The sequence below is a fragment of the Perna viridis genome, chromosome 15, assembly GCF_037379345.1.
Source record: "Perna viridis isolate PV_CMFRI_1.1 ecotype Kerala chromosome 15, ASM3737934v1, whole genome shotgun sequence".
NCBI lineage: Eukaryota > Metazoa > Mollusca > Bivalvia > Mytilida > Mytilidae > Perna > Perna viridis.
The window spans coordinates 8861633-8878801 of record NC_142459.1 but is presented as its reverse complement, the minus strand read 5'-3'; the positions used below and the strand labels follow the sequence as shown (position 1 = coordinate 8878801).

General features: G+C 33.6%; 2 protein-coding genes across 2 annotated transcripts; one reads left to right on the top strand and one right to left on the bottom strand.

The window, feature by feature from the left end:
• Positions 1 to 4915: 4915 nt before the first annotated feature.
• Positions 4916 to 7304, bottom strand: LOC148596835 (perlucin-like). The gene is made up of 4 exons (XM_088563739.1): positions 7188 to 7304; positions 7006 to 7085; positions 6331 to 6418; positions 4916 to 5167 (listed from the first exon to the last, which is right to left on the bottom strand). The coding sequence occupies exons 3-4, from the start codon at positions 6401 to 6403 to the stop codon at positions 4953 to 4955; spliced, it is 288 nt and encodes a 95-aa protein (XP_088419865.1). The 5' UTR covers positions 6404 to 6418; positions 7006 to 7085; positions 7188 to 7304; the 3' UTR covers positions 4916 to 4952.
• A 6691-nt stretch (positions 7305 to 13995) lies between these two features.
• Positions 13996 to 16765, top strand: LOC148596834 (uncharacterized). Its single transcript, XM_088564088.1, has 3 exons — positions 13996 to 14314; positions 15786 to 15860; positions 16274 to 16765. Exons 1-3 carry the CDS (start codon positions 14047 to 14049, stop codon positions 16735 to 16737), a joined length of 807 nt encoding a protein of 268 aa, XP_088420214.1. The 5' UTR covers positions 13996 to 14046; the 3' UTR covers positions 16738 to 16765.
• Positions 16766 to 17169: the final 404 nt, after the last annotated feature.

The window sequence follows — 17169 nt, the reverse complement described above, 5'->3', positions numbered from 1 at the left end:
ACAATATTTCTGTTTGATTCTCTAATTTGATATCAAAAATCGAATTTTGTAAGTATTTGGACCATGCTTTGAAAATATCATATATAAATGCCTAATACCATATCAACTAGGGAGCGTACACTAACAAAGAAGGGGGCTGGTTGAAGTCATCCATACCTCAAGTGCCTTTTATTTATATAGAACATTTTCAGTCAAGTATCTCTACCATGAAAAAAGGATTTAAAACAAATAGTTATATAGTTTTAACATAAAAAGATATTGTGTATTTGCAAACTTTATTTGATCTTTAAAAATACATATTTCTGATTGATTTTGAAAGACGCATGACAGAAAATAATGCTTCATGTAATAGGTTTGATCTACCTGATAAAATGTAACATATTGACATCTATGAATTACAACTCTTCTTTACTACTTAAGGGGTTTTAGTGGATTTTCCTAGGAAGGTTATACATTACATTTGCAGATTTGCATGATCTTACATAATAAAAAGTCATCACGTGTGTCGTAAAGTTTGGTAAATAGTTTTCCATTACCAACTATCTCTAAGTGTAGGTCAAGATGTGAGACTGATTTCACAATGTCTGTCGTATTCATTATTTCAATTTCTTTAGAGTAAATGCAATGTATCAAATCCCCGAAACTAGCATTGTTTAACGCTAACACATCACCTATATAAGGGAAACTGAATTTAAAGGATCTACCTAACAGCTATGATGTCAGCCTCATAAGAATGAAGGAATATGTCAGCAAGTATTGTACTATTTGTTCCTATTTGAATGCTGACCGTTTGATCAAAAACGCACCAACCACACTGGACAAATATGTTGTCGATAAAAAATTCCTTCATTTTGAAAACATTTTCTTCTTTACATTTGGAAGATGATTTGGAGTTATTTATTTACAAAGTATGAAGAATCTCTACCTAGAACTATATATTTGTATCTAGGTGTATCATCTTTTTTGGAGAAACAACGATGTATAAAGTTTTTGAGTCGGGATTTTAACTGAGTGTGGGGAATAGAAGTATTCAGTGTTGAAAGATTACAGGTTTTGTATCTAATATATTCTAATAATAATCTTGAATTGAGGGTCTCCAAAAGATCATTAGAAATTTTCAGGATCCACATTGAACTTAATACCACTACGGGAGTATCAAGTGTTGTGGTAAAACTGGAGACCCTCTTTGACAGCTGTAAGTATAGAAGTTAAAAAGTTTTGAAAGAAATTTGGTGGTACATTTTGCAGATCCAGCTATGTATCGTTGTTTGTACGGACTTTTATCGCTGCTATTATTTTCTACGTCTACATCTGATAATAAACATTGGATGTAAAACGTTTTGCAGCCAAAGTATGTATACCTGAAAATAGCATTCTTGAGATGGTCAAATATACAATGATTTTCAATACATTCCTTTAATTTTTTCCTGCTTCCTGGAAAAAATCGGTAAAGGCTGCATGCACTGATAAATGACGAGGCATACTTACGCGTCTCTCTTCGCTGTTGCACTTGATGCTCAATTCCTAAACTGCTTTCGAATTTTTTTTTAAATCAAAGCATATTTTTTCTAAGATATGGCAGGCAATCATATTTGTTTTAAGCTGTCAGTTGCGTTTTATAAGTCACAGTTTATGTGTAAAATAATCCCGCCATCCATGGAGAACTGTAATGATTCTGAATTTTATACATCTTGTATGATAGAGTTGGAACTGCTCGTCAAGTTAAAAGTGAAGATTAAAAATGATGAATCACTCAGTGCTCGCCTCTATAGGCATTGTACTACATGCCTACACTATATTATTCTAACCCCCTGTTAAGGTATTTTTAACCCTGCTGTGATATTTGAATCCCTTATTGTGAAATATTATCCCCCAGGCTTCGATATTCTAACCCCTCTGTTGTGATGTTAAAACTCTCTGCTGCGATAATTATACATCCTGTTGCATTATTTAAACCTCTCTAGTGGAGTATTTTAACCTCTCTGCCATGATATTTTAACTTTCTGTTGTGATATTTTAACTTTCTGTTGTGATATTTTTGCCATTATTGTGATAGGTTAGCCCGCCCAGCCTGTGATATTTTTACAACCTGTTGGGATATCTCAACCCCCCTTTTATTTGGAATTTAAACCCCCTGCTACGGTATTTTAAACTCTCTGGAATGATATTTAATTACTCTGTTCCGATAGTATAACTACCAGTCATGATATTTTAACTACCCTGTTGTGATATGTTAACCCCACTTATATTGTTTTATAACATCCCTGCTGCGATATTTTAACCCCCTATTATCTTAGCCCCTTCACGTGATACTCAACCCCTATTAAAACCATCCTTTTGTAATATTTTAACCCCGCCGTTGCGCTATACTAACCCCCTACCACGATATTTTAACTTCCCGTTCTGCGATTTTTACCCCTATTGTGGTACTTTAACACCCCCCAAACCCTGCATGCGATATTTTAGCCTCGCTGTTGTGATATATTTACTCCCGATATTTAAACATTGTGTTGTGATATTTCAACCGCCCTGCCGCAATTTTTAAACTCCACCATTGCGATATAGTTTCACCCCGCCTATGATGTTTTATCATTCTGTTGTGATATTTTAACCTCTAACCTCCGGATACTTAAACTTCCTGTTGGGTTATTGTAACCCCTCTCCTGCGATAATGGTGTGATCAACCGCTTTGTTTTTATATTATTGTTATATTTTTTTAGTGGAGTCTGAGTTGCTCATTTACTATTGTTACTTTGTATGTATTATTTTAGTTACTTTATGTTCTTTGTTGTGTATGTCTGTTTTCCATGTCCGGTCTTTGTCCCTGAATTACATTCTTTTCATTACCGCTATAACCTTGGTTCCCTTGATTACTCTTTCACAAGAGGGTCTTTCACACGAACACTAAACTGCCTCGGTGGAAGTTCCCGCCCGTTTTCGTTAACTCTTTTTTGGATTGCCTACCCTATGTAACCGAATAATATTACCTATTTGATAGTCAACGTCAATTTTCTTCTACTATCTTCGTGACGATATCGGTTGTATCTTCACCAGGGATTTCATTAATTCCACCAAACCTCATCAAGTCCCGCCTACCGTATTGTTCCAGAGAATCTACCTCATCTCTGAGCAGAGCATTTTTGGTTTGCAGATTTTTTATTTCATTTGAAAGGGATTGGAAGGTTCCTTGAACTGCTTTTTCTATTTCAACCTTAAAGACTGTCTGTATGGTAGAATGTATCTCCTCCCTCAAAACATCTCTAAATTGTAGTACAATACTGTTTATATCAGTTGGTTGTAGAGAGAAAGTTGGTTGTAGTAGTGGTTGGAGTAGAAGAGGGTATAATATGCTGAAGAGGGTTAGGAATTGGCGATGGTTGAATGTCGGATTGGATTCTGGGGTCTACATATCCATGATGTGGACCTGAGTTCAATGTATAGCTATCAGTAGAAGATTGAGGCGATGACATATTTATTTTTTTTTATTTGGCCCTCTCTATCAGGAGAAGATGGTTTGCTGTATCTATGGTATCGGATTGATTTGGTGTGTTGGATTCGTATAGAACATGAAATACAAAAATCTCAATGTTTATGTTAATGTCATGTAATGTGAATGCCTAGTGTACTTTACCCGAAACGTATTGTTTACACACATATACATCTAAGAACAACTCACTCGTTGTTATCCCACAATAATCGGTAGTTGATGTAAGATCTTCATACTTGAAAGACACAATAAAGTTGTCTAACTTACATAGTCACTTGGAAGGCACAACTTCATATGAACCCATTTTCAACAGAAAATTCTTTATATTTCTATTATATATTCGTTATTTTTCAAGAAATGTAACAAGAGTATTTTTGTATCGTCCATACTTTACGAGCCCTCATTGTTCATCTTTCAATAGGGGGTCAAAAATTGCGGCAGTTACAATATCATACAAGAGGGCAAGTTATTACAAAGAGAAACAAAAATTTCGCTATCATCTTTAAAACCTTAGTTCAATATTTTGTGGGGGTCACAATATCGTATGACATCGGCATGAAGTATTTCTGAATTCAAACCTGATATATTCTTTTTTCACAGTTGCTACTTTTTTCAATCTTCCAATTATTGACGCTTCGGTATTTGATTTTTGCCGACATTCATCAGGAAGTATCGAGCAGGCATGTATTCAGTTAATCACTATAATGAATTCAAATACAATCTTAAATAGTTGTGCTAGAAGCATGTCTTTTCACGTAGAGATGACGTATTAACCGTATTATATTTCCAAAAGCTATGGATACATATCTATTAAAGAAATAACTAAATTTCAAACTCCATAAAAGTCGCGTTTATCAGCCATTGTCTCTAATGTTTATGTCATTAAACATGGGTTTTTGCTCGCTTAGACTAAAGTAATAAAAGGAGATATACAAATAATCAGTACCAGGGCCTTAGCAGAAATTTAAAACTGGGGTTGCAGAATAAAAATGCGAGAGGCCTTGGGGTCGCTAAAGACCCAATGTGGGTCCTAGTTGTACTATTGGTTGCAATAAGGATTAACATCTTGCAAACTATCTAACTTGATGTAAGTAGACGAACGAGTACAAGATAGGCTTTTTAAAAAGCACATCTTCTGCATGTAGTTATAACCTCGCTTACTCATAATTAAATTTATAATCTAAAATAAACTTGTTTTAAGTGTTTCAGTATAATTAAGTTTTTTTAAGGAAACAACTGCAATCGTAGATAATATGCCTACGTATTAATCGGTGTATTGGTTGCTTATCATCTTAGAATAAAATCACTGTGCAAAATCGTGATTGTGAGAAGATTCATTTTGTCATGTGTATCTGACGATGCATTTTCATAAAGTTTAAATATGGTCGATGAAAGGCTCAATTAAAATAAACATTATGAACAGGCCGATATAGATCATTTAATACAAAAAAATGCAAAATATATATCAGATTCTGCCTTGGCACACAAAGTGCTCTTTCCAGTTACAGTTGGCATCAGCCCATTTGGTATGCCAGTTGGTAAGAACGCAATCCTCGTTCCCGTGAGCATCATTTGGGTCGCCAGGTACCCAGTTTGTGAAACGAGCTAGTTCCGAAGTTGATTCCCAGATAAACTGACCTTCTACTTGCTGATCACTTAGGCCAATCCAGTAATGAATATCTGCAAATACAACATTATATCCAAAATGAAGTATAAATAAACTAAACTGAACGATATCAAATGTGACATTTTTTTCCAGCAGCAATCATTTTTGTTTCTGTTTTTGATTTTTTTTTGTATAGGTAATTTGGTTGTATGTTTTTGTTTTTGTTTTTGTTTTGTTTTGTTTTTGTTTTTTGTTTTTGTTTTTTGTGTTGGTGGAATTTGTTTGTTTTGGTTTCTTTGTGGCTTTAATTTGTTTGTTTGGGGTTTGTTTTCTTTTGTCTTGGGTTGTTTTTTTTTTATTTGTCCTACATTTTTTATTTTAATGCTGCTGATGAGAGTTTACTCATCGAAGCACGTGTGCAGCATATCGAAATTTACAATATATAAAACTGTTTTTTTTTTTTAATTTATTTATTTATTTATTTATTTTTTTTGTAATTCATTGGTTCTCTCTTTTTTTATCAACATCTTTTAGTGCAGTTCAAACATGTTTACTACATATATCCATTTAAAATTTCATAAACCAAATTTAGAAACATAAATAGGACAAGCTTATTCAACTTATCTTGTCATTGCCATTCTGTGCATATATCAATAAGTGACAAAACTACAAAAATCTATTACAATATATCCTATAGCATCAGTGATGGTGATTTTTGTTAACTGCTTACACGTTGAGACTAAAATCTCAAAAAAGGCAAACTTTTACAAACACTTTGAGATTTTGAGACATAAATACATAGATAATGCAGTTCAATCTCTGTAGTGTTTTTTTTTTTTTCGTCATGTGTCATACCTTATACATATGTTATATGATTCTTAGACATATAATTATGTTTACATTTGACAAAAACGTTACTAATCGAGAAACAATTGGACACAAAATGTATATAATGGAGGTAAAAAAAATTGAATGTAATCAATTTAATCAAAGCCTATCAAGCTACTTAGATGCTTACTTGACATTTATATAAAATGGTTTACACAAATTAACCGATGGTTTGTAAAAGTTATGCTCCTTTACTTAGATCTTCGTCGTTAACTTTGTAGCAGTTTGTCGTTTCTAGCAGATAAAATAAGTTTAATTTGATGAACAAAAATACCAGTTGTTCTTTTGGATTTACCATACCATTACAATGTAGAAACAAATATTCCTAAAAATTGTTTCCGTCACATACCCTTTCTTATTGAATCTCCTGATATAAACTTATCACTTTTTCTATCTTTAGGTTCAGCTAAAATGGCGCCCATCCCCAAACAAGTTTCCTTGAAAAATCATAAGTAAAAAAGATAAATTATCTATGAAGTTAAAAAAAAGCAAATCAAACAAATGTTAAGAACTAGTTTAAATAAAAATAAACATTAAATAAAGAATGAGGCAACTTGTCAGTTTTCTTAACAATATTAAGTTTTTTTTTGTTTTTTTGTTTTTTTTTTCAAAAAGCCGTAGTTATATTACACGTAGCACTAAGGCGGGAACCTTCGCTTCAGAAATTATTTAAATCTTATCGTCCAGGTTGTAGAGTTAATGAATGGGAAAGAGAATTATGTGTAGTGTAGGCGTCAGCACAACCGTGCAGTTCTTAGCCTCATCCGTATATCAGTTTTATGCCAAACAAGTGCACTGTTATTGTCTTTATACTACATCAAAATTTAAAATGAATAATGAATTTTTTGCTACGCAAACAGCCGTTTCTTTATTTGAACTGGACGACATCCTGGCATCTTCAAAACAATGTTACGTTCGTGACGTCACAACTGAAAAGTCATTCAGGCAGTGACCTTATATCACTTTTAAACATACAGTCAATGCATTTTTACTGCTTAATTATAATAATTCTAGTATGAATTACCTTAGCACCCTGCCAAGTTTGAGTAAAATCCGAGAACCAGTAGCAATATCTTCCTTTTTGGAGCCAACCCGGTGCGCATGCTTAAAATGAATTAAAAAGAACAATTTGTGTTATTTACGAAGAAATATACGAAGTAGTTTGTACTTAATTATTTGTCACAGTGTATCTATCGATTTCCTTACCTTGTCATTGGATTATATTCTTTTTACTACCGTTTGAATACTGGTTCATTGATCTCCAATATATACATTGTGTACGTATAAAATATAAAAAGAATATATATCATCTCGTTACGTGACTCTTTGGTTTCACGAGAATTAGTCATCTACCATTCGAATGCATGGAACATTTGATGTTTATAGAGCGTTGAGTTTAATATAAAAAAGTAAAACATACTTGTGTGTGAACAAAAAAGTTATAAATTATGACAACTTTATATTTCTACATGATAACGGTAATACAAAAAACAATAATTAAACGATTCTGCAATACAATCCAGCGTTTTGAGATAGATCTCGGATGTAAATAATAAAACGCAGATCGATCTTTGAATTTAATTGCTTTCTACATGGAAAATTCCAGTATGGAAAACGAATCAAGAACGAGACTTACAAACCCAATAATAATGTATAAATTGAAGTTGTTAATTACACATTTTATCTTATACAAAATTGTCAATGCTAAGACAGTTTTATTGAGAATTAACACGCTATTGTTGTTCGCAAAAGTTAATTAAGGTTGGGCCGTTATATATAGGACAATCTATATAAAACGTAAGTGAACTTAATGATGCCGTAGGTCATTTGAACAGCGTTTTCAGAACTTACTAGGTTTCATCTGACATGCATAATATTTTTGCCAGTTACACGGAGCGTCCGCCCACTTTTTATGCCAGTTCGTCAAAACGCAATCCTCGACTCCATGAGCGTTGTTTGGATCACCAGGAACCCAGTTTGAATACCTCAAAGGTTTCCATGAAAATTCCCACATGAACTGGCCTTCATTGCGGAGATCACTGAGACCAATCCAGTAATTGACACCTATTAAGTATATAAAACATAACAACCGTTAGGATTTTGATAGAGCATACCGATATTTGCATCAAACATGATTGGTATTTTTGAATTTATAGGTGTTAATACTCCCAAAACAATGGCTACATTTTTTTCTTTTTATTTCAACTAGAAAAAAGTTGATACAATATAAAAACCGAAACATATCAAGGAATCGAACAGTATTTGGGTTACTTACATTTCAAATAAAATGGGAGAGGTATCTAGCAAAGCATTTTATCAACTGCCAAATTTATTTATATTTTATTACCACCCATATAATTTTACACACAAAAAAACCCATGGTTTGTCTGGAAAAATTGTATTTCTGGATGTTGATAAATACTCATCCTACCTTTTATTTTAGTAGTGACGAGACACACATATAAAATTACCTTTACTTATTGAATCTCCTGAAATATAGCTGTCAATTTCATAATTGTTGGGTTCTGCCAAGAATCCTCCAAATTTTTTACATTCGTCCTGTTTAAGGTAATAAGTTGAAAAACCAAGTTAAGTACATTCTATAATATTTGACGAGTTTGATAAAAAAAGGTAGGAACTGTCCAAACCTACCCGAGCACCTGATCTCATTCCAATTGAAGATGCAGTCGTGTTTTTATTTTCTTTCTGTACTTTTCAGTTCATTTCTGTTGTACTTTCTTTTACAAATTTTTATACGTCTTGTGTCCCCTGTCCGTGTGTGTGTATATTGTTTTTTTTTTTATTCACAAAATTCTCACGTGTGTACGCTCTCAATATGGTAATTGCATGATTATCATATGATAATCGTATCTTTTTTCACAAACGTATGATTGTAGTGACATGCATATTTGCTCCTTCCACCTTATACAAAACACATTTCGGTTCTGGATTAAGTGTTTTCCATCACTTCAAGCAATGATAGATCAACGATTGACAAAAAACGAGCGATTATATTATTATTTAAGGGTTATGAATGTCAGTTTTTCCTGAAACAAGTCGGAACACGCCAGTAAAATTAATATTGCATACATTCACAATAATAATAATAAAAAAACAGTAACAATTACAATGAAACATTTAATTGGATGTGCATGGACATCACATTGATACCAAATCGATAGAATTGATTCTTGGACGACTTTGGTTTCATTGAGTGAATGTAAGAAAATAATGAATTGATATAGTAAAACCTTGTAAATTGTCAGTTTTCTCGTATATCGAACTTTCCAAAAGTGTAAGTCATACAGCTAAATCAATAGGGCTTGTCTTTCAACTTCACAAGATAATGAAAGCAAATAGTTCTGTTTGTTCAGTAATCACTGATATACTCACCCTTGCAGCATACCATGTATCAGTTTTATGGGAAAACCAGTAGCAATAGTCTTCATTCCGCTGCCAACCAGGTGGGCAAACTGAATGAAAATGTTACCAAGATAACGTTTTAATTTTTTCTTTCCAAATGTCATACATTTTTTTAAGGATCAAATAAAGATAGGGATAAGTGATCTGTTCTGATATCATAGATAACGTTTATTACATGTACGTTCTAAGCTTTTTAGTGTTGTGTTTCTGTATTTCACGAATATTTCAAATGATTATTCAAATTCCGAGGTTCAATTTGCAGCCGTATACACTGCCAATTAAGCAATATATGATAATACTATTGTGCTGGATGCATATGATAACCACATGGCAATCATGTAATAATCATATTGTGCTCATATCTTAACCAACACTTAGAAATCGATGGTAAAGAAAAACTATTGACCAAACTTTACGACAAACGTGATGACTTTTCATTCAGAATTGTTAATTTTCCTTTCATCTGTGGCAACATCACTTCGGCTCCTGCGTATGGAGTGTTCATATCACAACTCATAAGTTATGCCAGAGCTTGCCGAAACTACGCAGACTTTTTGTATCGCGCTAGAATTCTAACAAATAGGCTTCTGGAACAGGGTTATGTTGCTACAAGATTGAAGTCATCACTACAGAAGTTTTATGGTCGTCATCATGAACTCGTGGATCGTTATGGTGTATCCATCAGCAACATGAAAACTGAAGTATTGAACGGGTCATAGTTTTCCTTTTCTCGTTTGTGTACCCCGTGTGTGTGTATATTGTTTTTTTTTTTGGTTGTTATTCGCAAAATTCTCACGTGTGTACGCTCTCAATATGGTAATTGCATGATTATCATATGATAATCGTATCTTTTTTTAGCAGCGCTAAGCTTGTCGTAAAAGGCGACTAAATAGTGCTCAGAACCCTAGCCGGGTGCTAGGGCGCTTTGCCCACAGAGCAACTGGGATGTTTGCCCCAGGTGGTTGAATGGGGTACCCCTGGCGTGTTACATGCTGGGGTTGTCAGGCTATAATACGGAAAACCTGACCGCAAACCATAGTGGTGCACCGTGTTGGGAAAGATGCCACGTTCCTCTCACGTTAAAGAACACTACTGTGGTATTATCCCGGAGTAGGAACCATAGGGCTCCGCCACAGGAGGCTAAATTGCCCGACCCTACCCACCTCTCCCTATTTCCAGTGGCAATCAAATTTTTTCGACCCCATTGTTCTTGTGTCCCATCCCTTTTTCATTTCATCATCATTTCATGTTCATTTTATCATCAATTTCATGTTCATCGTCTAAATATAGCTGAAATATTGCTGCTCGGACGTTAAACCCCAACCAACAAACAAACAAACATTATTCTTATGCGTTTTATTTGTATTGAAATCAGTTTTCAATCCTTTTAAATGTGGCTATTGTTTACTTATTTATCATTCTTATTTATCGCCAAATCAGCAACTTCTTAACATTTATAGATTGTTTTATATTGCAAAAATATCGTTTTTAGTCTTACCCATCATTTCTTACGAATATATTTCGGTCCAAGGTTCCATCGCAAATGTGGTGAAATATATGATTCTACGAGAGCAGTTCAGGTTTCACATGTCTCATATTAAAAAATCATAATAGTATAATAATTTTCAGAACTAGTTCCAAAACTGTCTTTATGAAAGTGTCATATCTTCACATTAACACAATGATGCTTCAAGTTTCAGCTTTACACAATAGTTTTATGAAACGAAAAGAAGTTAAAAAAAAGTTTATTTTCAACAAGTTAAAGTGTTAAATTCCAGTTAATGTCTCCAAAATAATTTCATACAAGCAAATAAGCTCCTTCGAAATATTGTTCAAATGTACTCACCTGCATAGTGATTTACCGCTGGATTGATTAACTTTTTATTTTGCGAAGATTCAGCAAGTAAGCTACAGCCACAAAGCACAATAAACAAACTCTGTATCTTCCTCAGCATGAACATATCTAAAGTTTTTCTGACAATCAGTAGTAACACAATGCTAAGTTTATATACCTCGCCCCTGTGTAACTTTTAAAATATGACAAATTATGAAAACGAATAATTATAGTTTATGTATCAAAATGTGACAGTGCTCTGACATTCAATTGAGCAAAACATTTATCTTTTTTCCGAGGCAGTCGGTATAGTTTCGCTTTTTACCTTTTGACCTTAAATATGCCCTTCCATGGAAACGCAAGTCACCTGATTGCAATTCTGTTTCCCGATTGGCTAAATACTGATAACTTTGTTAGGTTCGAAAAACTGTATTGAAAATTGCGTGCCATGTGTTATTTTCTGAATGAAATGTAGAAAATTACAAGTAGAAAGAACAAATTTTACTGCGTCGGCTTTCTTTATTTAAAGGTAGTACTTGATTATTTTATAAAAAAGGAAGCTGTTTTTATTCATCTGTACAAGGTTTAAGTATTGCAGATAGCTCTCGACATTTTTCAACCACATCATATGTACATATCAAATTCAATATCTAGAGCACGGAAAATCAGAATTTTATAAAAATTGAACAATAGCTCTCATCAACTATAGGGACAATTTTTCACTTAGTTTGCGATGTGTGAACGACGATTGAAATGAATGGAATAACGGACACACCCATGAATACCATGATACGTCCCATTTTAAATGACGGACGTACATGTTTAAAAGTGTTTTCCTTAAACACATGATTTAATGATTTGTACATAGTAGAAGATGCCCTAGCATACAACTTTACCGGAAGTAACATTTTTCACTTCATCATAAAGGCCATCATATATGATATGATTCTAAGTGTTCAATTACTGCAATAACATTCGCGGTAATTGTTCTGATTTCATACTATTTCTGAGGTCATTCGTTTTCAGGTCATATTCCAGCCATTAAATCAGAGTTTTCATACAGATGTATTTTGTATCATTTTTTTATCGCGAAATGTGTTGCCAGAAGAATATTTTGTAGTGTACAAAACAGTGATTTATGACAATCAGTTTTCCAGCAGACTAGTGTCGCCTGTTATAGTGTTCGACAGTTTATCACTTGCTGTACTGCAAATGGTAACATCAATATCCTAAAATAAATAGTCTTGATCACATCTTTACCTCCAAATATTAAATATTGTTTAAATAAGTGTGTCACATGCATGATTTCATCAGAGTTTCACAAATTTATTTTTGACAGATTTCACGTACAAGTCATGTGAACTGAGCCTTCATGCAAATTTCATGTCAGTCAAGCCTTCACGTGAATTTCATGTAAACTTTGCAAGTACAGTTCATGTTAGGTGAATTTCACGCCAATAACGTATTGATTTCACCGGATATCGATAATAAAATTTCCATTTTTCTAATAGGTATCATTATTTGTTTATTATTATTATAATTTCTTAGTATAGACCATGTCGATATCGTAAAGACACAAAGTGATTTCCAAGGAATGAGTACCTTACTTCATTCAAAAATATAGGAAAATTGTTTTTTTTTATAGAAGCTACCATCTTAGCAACGAGAACCCTTACTCGTCAATTCGATGATGAAATATATTAAGCTTAACTTTATCTTTACTATTTTAAGTGTGAAACTATTCTTATAACTATGCATTATATTAGCATACCTGGAAGTATCAAGCTAAATACAAACCGGTCTTCGTTTTTGAATGCTTTTGATAGAAAATATTAAAACAACAAATTAAGAGTCAGACTTACAAGCCCTATTGATATATATATATATAGAAGCGTCTGAAAAATTCCCAACGATGTTAGAACTGTCAAATTTGCGCAGCAAATTTTTGTCGTTTCCTCCGCGGGACTCGAACTCGTACCGCTGTGACATCTATGGCAACACCGCCTGCACTAAGTCCAGCGCCCTAGACCACTCGGCCAGCTAGGCTATAAAATATAGCTTTCGCTGGCCGGGTGATTCTTCCTCGTAGGATTAATCTAGGAGGGTAACTTAGTACACGATGTATGGTAGTACGCGACAGTTCATCTAGGTGTTATTATGTAGGATAGAGGATCAAATTAATGATGCATGTCACAACAAATCAATATTATACAACGTCTTAGAATGTGACGACTCTATTCACTACACTGCTCCATCGGATCAAATTGATACAGGGAAGATAACGTAAACTTATAGAACTGTCCCGTACTACCATACATCGTGTACTAAGTTACAGCCCTAGATTAATCCTACGAGGAGGAATCACCCGGCCAGCGAAAGCTATATTTTATAGCCTAGCTGGCCGAGTGGTCTAGGGCGCTGGACTTAGTGCAGGCGGTATTGACATAGATGTCACAGCGGTACGAGTTCGAGTCCCGCGGAGGGAACGACAAAAATGTGCTGCGCAAATTTGACAGTTCTAACATCGTTGGGAATTATTCAGACCCTTCTATAAGTTTTACGTTATCTTCCCTGTATCAATTTGATCCGATGGAGCAGTGTAGTGAATAGAGTCGTCACATTCTGAGACGTTCTATAAGTTTGTGATTTATTTATTTATCTCAATTTAACTACTTGTTCCAAAATGTTGTCTTAAATAAGAGACAAGATGTATATACGCACATGCATGTTTAACTCTCCTATTTCCACACGTTGTTGTTCACGTGAGGTTGTCCTTATCAGTTCACCACCTACAGTTGTTCTTACAATATGGAACTTTATTATATGTACATTGCGTCGATGGCAATTTGGTCCATTGTTGTTCCGGTAGCTAAGGGAGACAACAAACGGATTTTATTGACCGATCCCGACTTTTCCACGAACCAGCAGATGCTGCATGATATAGAAGTATTGAAAAGTACCGTAGGCCAACTTCAGACGGAAATCTCCAACATCAAATCTCAACACCAAACGGAAGTAATAGGACTGAAGGCAACGATCTCTCACTTACAAACAATAACAACGGCTGTTCAACAAAGTACGTAAATGGATCTTTAGTTGCCAATATGTCGTTCGGTTATTCTTATTTTTTATTATTGTTATTATTATTATTTCTTTATCTTTTTTTTTGTTTTAGTTTTTGTTTTTGTTTTTGTGTTGTTTTTGTTTGTTTTGTTTTGTTTTGTTTGTTTTGTTTTGTTTATTTTGTTTGTTTTGTTTTGTTTTGTTTTGTTTTGTTTTTGAATTTGGTTTTGTTTTGTTTTTGTTTTGTTTACTTCATGTTGATTTCCCAGATATTATTAACATTCCATTTACAAATTAATGTGTCGCAATATTCTCCGATTTTGTCCAGTATAAGCCTACATGTGTACCCTACTCGGTCAAAATGTCTACATTTTTTGTATCCCAAGTTTTCAACGTTAAGTCACAAATGAAGTAATTCAATATATAAATTTTGTATAAGAATTATAAAGTAGCCCAATGCTACATATTTCTGAATGATAACAAAATATTGGTTACACATGATTTAAAGGCAAGATATGAACCTGAACATCAAAGAAAAATAGCTTACATTGATAGTATTTTGTGTTAATGAGTAATCATGCATCAGTAAAAAAAATATTGTAATTTGTGCTTTATGTTTATCAGTATCAAGAGTAATACTTAAAGGGAACTTTCGATGACCTGTGACAATTTTCATAATCATAATTTATCAAACGAGTTTCTACAAAATTGGACTTTCAATTGTCGCATAAGCCTGCAACTTATTTAGAAATTAAAACGTGTCAAATATTGTATCATTGAAAAGATACCAATCATCAAACCAAGAAAATACTAATTGTCAACTAACACATTTCCACAACTAAAATATAACCCTACCCTTATAAAAACAGATCTTCGTATGAAGCAAAATGCACATTCTCGATTCCATCTCTGTTATTTTAAAGCATACCAACACTGTTAAATACGCATTTTGGGCATTTAGAATTCAGATAAGAATGTATCCAAAAAAATCTGTTTATTTTAGATACTTAGATTCTCAAACAAATACCAAGCAAAACATTTTTTAAGCTGAAAATATTCTTTTTGTATATTGACAAATATATCAGTTTCATAGTTGGGTAGGGTAAATATTTTGCAAAACAAAAAGGCATAATTGTGACGACATAAAAAAATGAATTTTTGCCTAAACGAGGAATAAAAGTGGCCCTAAAATACAAAAAAATGATGGGTACACGGGGAATTCCATCAGCTCATGCACTAGTAGATCTAAAGAGGGGACTTATCAAAATCATCGAAAACTGCACTTATCACTGAAAAAGATATTCGTTCAAAATACGATTAACGTTTTACGTGGTTTATTATTTTTTTCGATATAATGCATCTATACGTTTGCAATTGAGTAATGATATAACTTATAATGTAGTTAAAATATTTTTATGTGTGTCTGAAATAATGATCTAGAAATTCTTCGAGATTACATTGCTCATTTATATTTCTTTATTCAGTAACAACAGGAAGTACTTATGTTATATGGGGAAGAAAGCAGTGTCTCGCGAATGGAACAGACATGGTATATTCTGGTAATGTAGATGTTGATACACCACCTGTTTACTTTGCTTTGATTTTTCGTTTATTTTCAACTCTTTTTTTTAACTCTTGTGTTGAGGTTGTTGTTGTTGCTGTGTCAATGTTTTGTATTTTTGTTTATTTCTGTTATTTAGTCTTTTTATGTTTGTTTTTGTTATTTGGTGTTGTGTAACGTATTTTGGTTGAATATTTAATTTTTGTTTTAAATGTGCACATCACACAATAACAAACATGAGGATAGTCCATTTAAGCAAGAATACTCTTAAATCCAACGACGAAATTATAATTTTTTTACATCATGAAATAAACCCTTTATGAAGGATGTACCAAAATGTAATTGAAACATTACTTTTAAATGGCATTGGTTTGTCTAAAAGTGTTTCAATTTATTATTTCAATTATACAGGAATGACAGGGGGTGGACACTATACTAACCCTGGTCGAAATGCAGACCCAATATGTCTTCCCCACGACCCACAGTTAGGGCCAGTAAGCGGAGAAGGTGCTTTTGGTGCAGTGTTTGGGTCAGAGTATGAAACAAATGCATTCGGGAATGACCTTCATGACAAAGATGTTCCATGTGCCGTATGTCGGACAAAAACTGCTTCAAGTGTCTTGATGATACCCGGGCGGTCACAATGCTATACCGGATGGAAAATGGAATATTCCGGTAATCTGATGTCAGGTTCTCATGGTCATACTGGCGCGTCTAATTACCTGTGCGTAGATACTAGCCCAGATGTGTTAGAAGGAGGAGCACGCAATGATGACGGATATCTACTCTATGTCGTGAAGGCATATTGTGGCTCACTGAAGTGTCCACCATATAAGCAAGACACAATAGTTAGATGTGTGGTTTGTTCAAAATAAAAAAAGACAATTGTCTTTCTCTATATAACACCTGTCTTTAAAGCAACGTGCACATAATATAAATTTATGCCCGTGCGGTGTACATGGGAATATTTCGGGACCAGGGTTTCAATTTCGTATATATTATGTGTGTGAAAAAAAAAGAATATTTAAAAAGAGTACTCGTCAAATTTCAAGTGTAGCAAATGTATCAGACACATTAAGATATAAGATCTGTCAATTCGCCAATTTTAAGTGCGTTTACAGCTTGATTCGTGTTTCTTGCAATTTCGAAATATCCTTCAATTCCCTATTTGGTGCCCCAGCTGGAAAATAAAGGAAGGTAGATAATAACAATGTATCACCGTGGTACAAAATTATGTCACTAACATACTATTGATTTAAAACACTTTCTGTTTTGCATAATAAAAAAACGACAAAACAAAGCTTTTT

What these genes read in the sequence shown, in the direction of transcription:
- LOC148596835 (XM_088563739.1), bottom strand. Translation starts at nt 6,403, where the DNA reads ATGGGCGCCATTTTAGCTGAACCTAAAGATAGAAAAAGTGATAAGTTT. An exon ending in AGGAGATTCAATAAGAAAGG is followed by an intron (nt 5,168 to 6,330) that starts GTATGTGACGGA and finishes TTGTATTTGCAG; the next exon opens with ATATTCATTACTGGATTGGC.
- LOC148596834 (XM_088564088.1), top strand. Translation starts at nt 14,047, where the DNA reads ATGGAACTTTATTATATGTACATTGCGTCGATGGCAATTTGGTCCATT. An exon ending in AACAACGGCTGTTCAACAAA is followed by an intron (nt 14,315 to 15,785) that starts GTACGTAAATGG and finishes TTCTTTATTCAG; the next exon opens with TAACAACAGGAAGTACTTAT. An exon ending in AACAGACATGGTATATTCTG is followed by an intron (nt 15,861 to 16,273) that starts GTAATGTAGATG and finishes TCAATTATACAG; the next exon opens with GAATGACAGGGGGTGGACAC.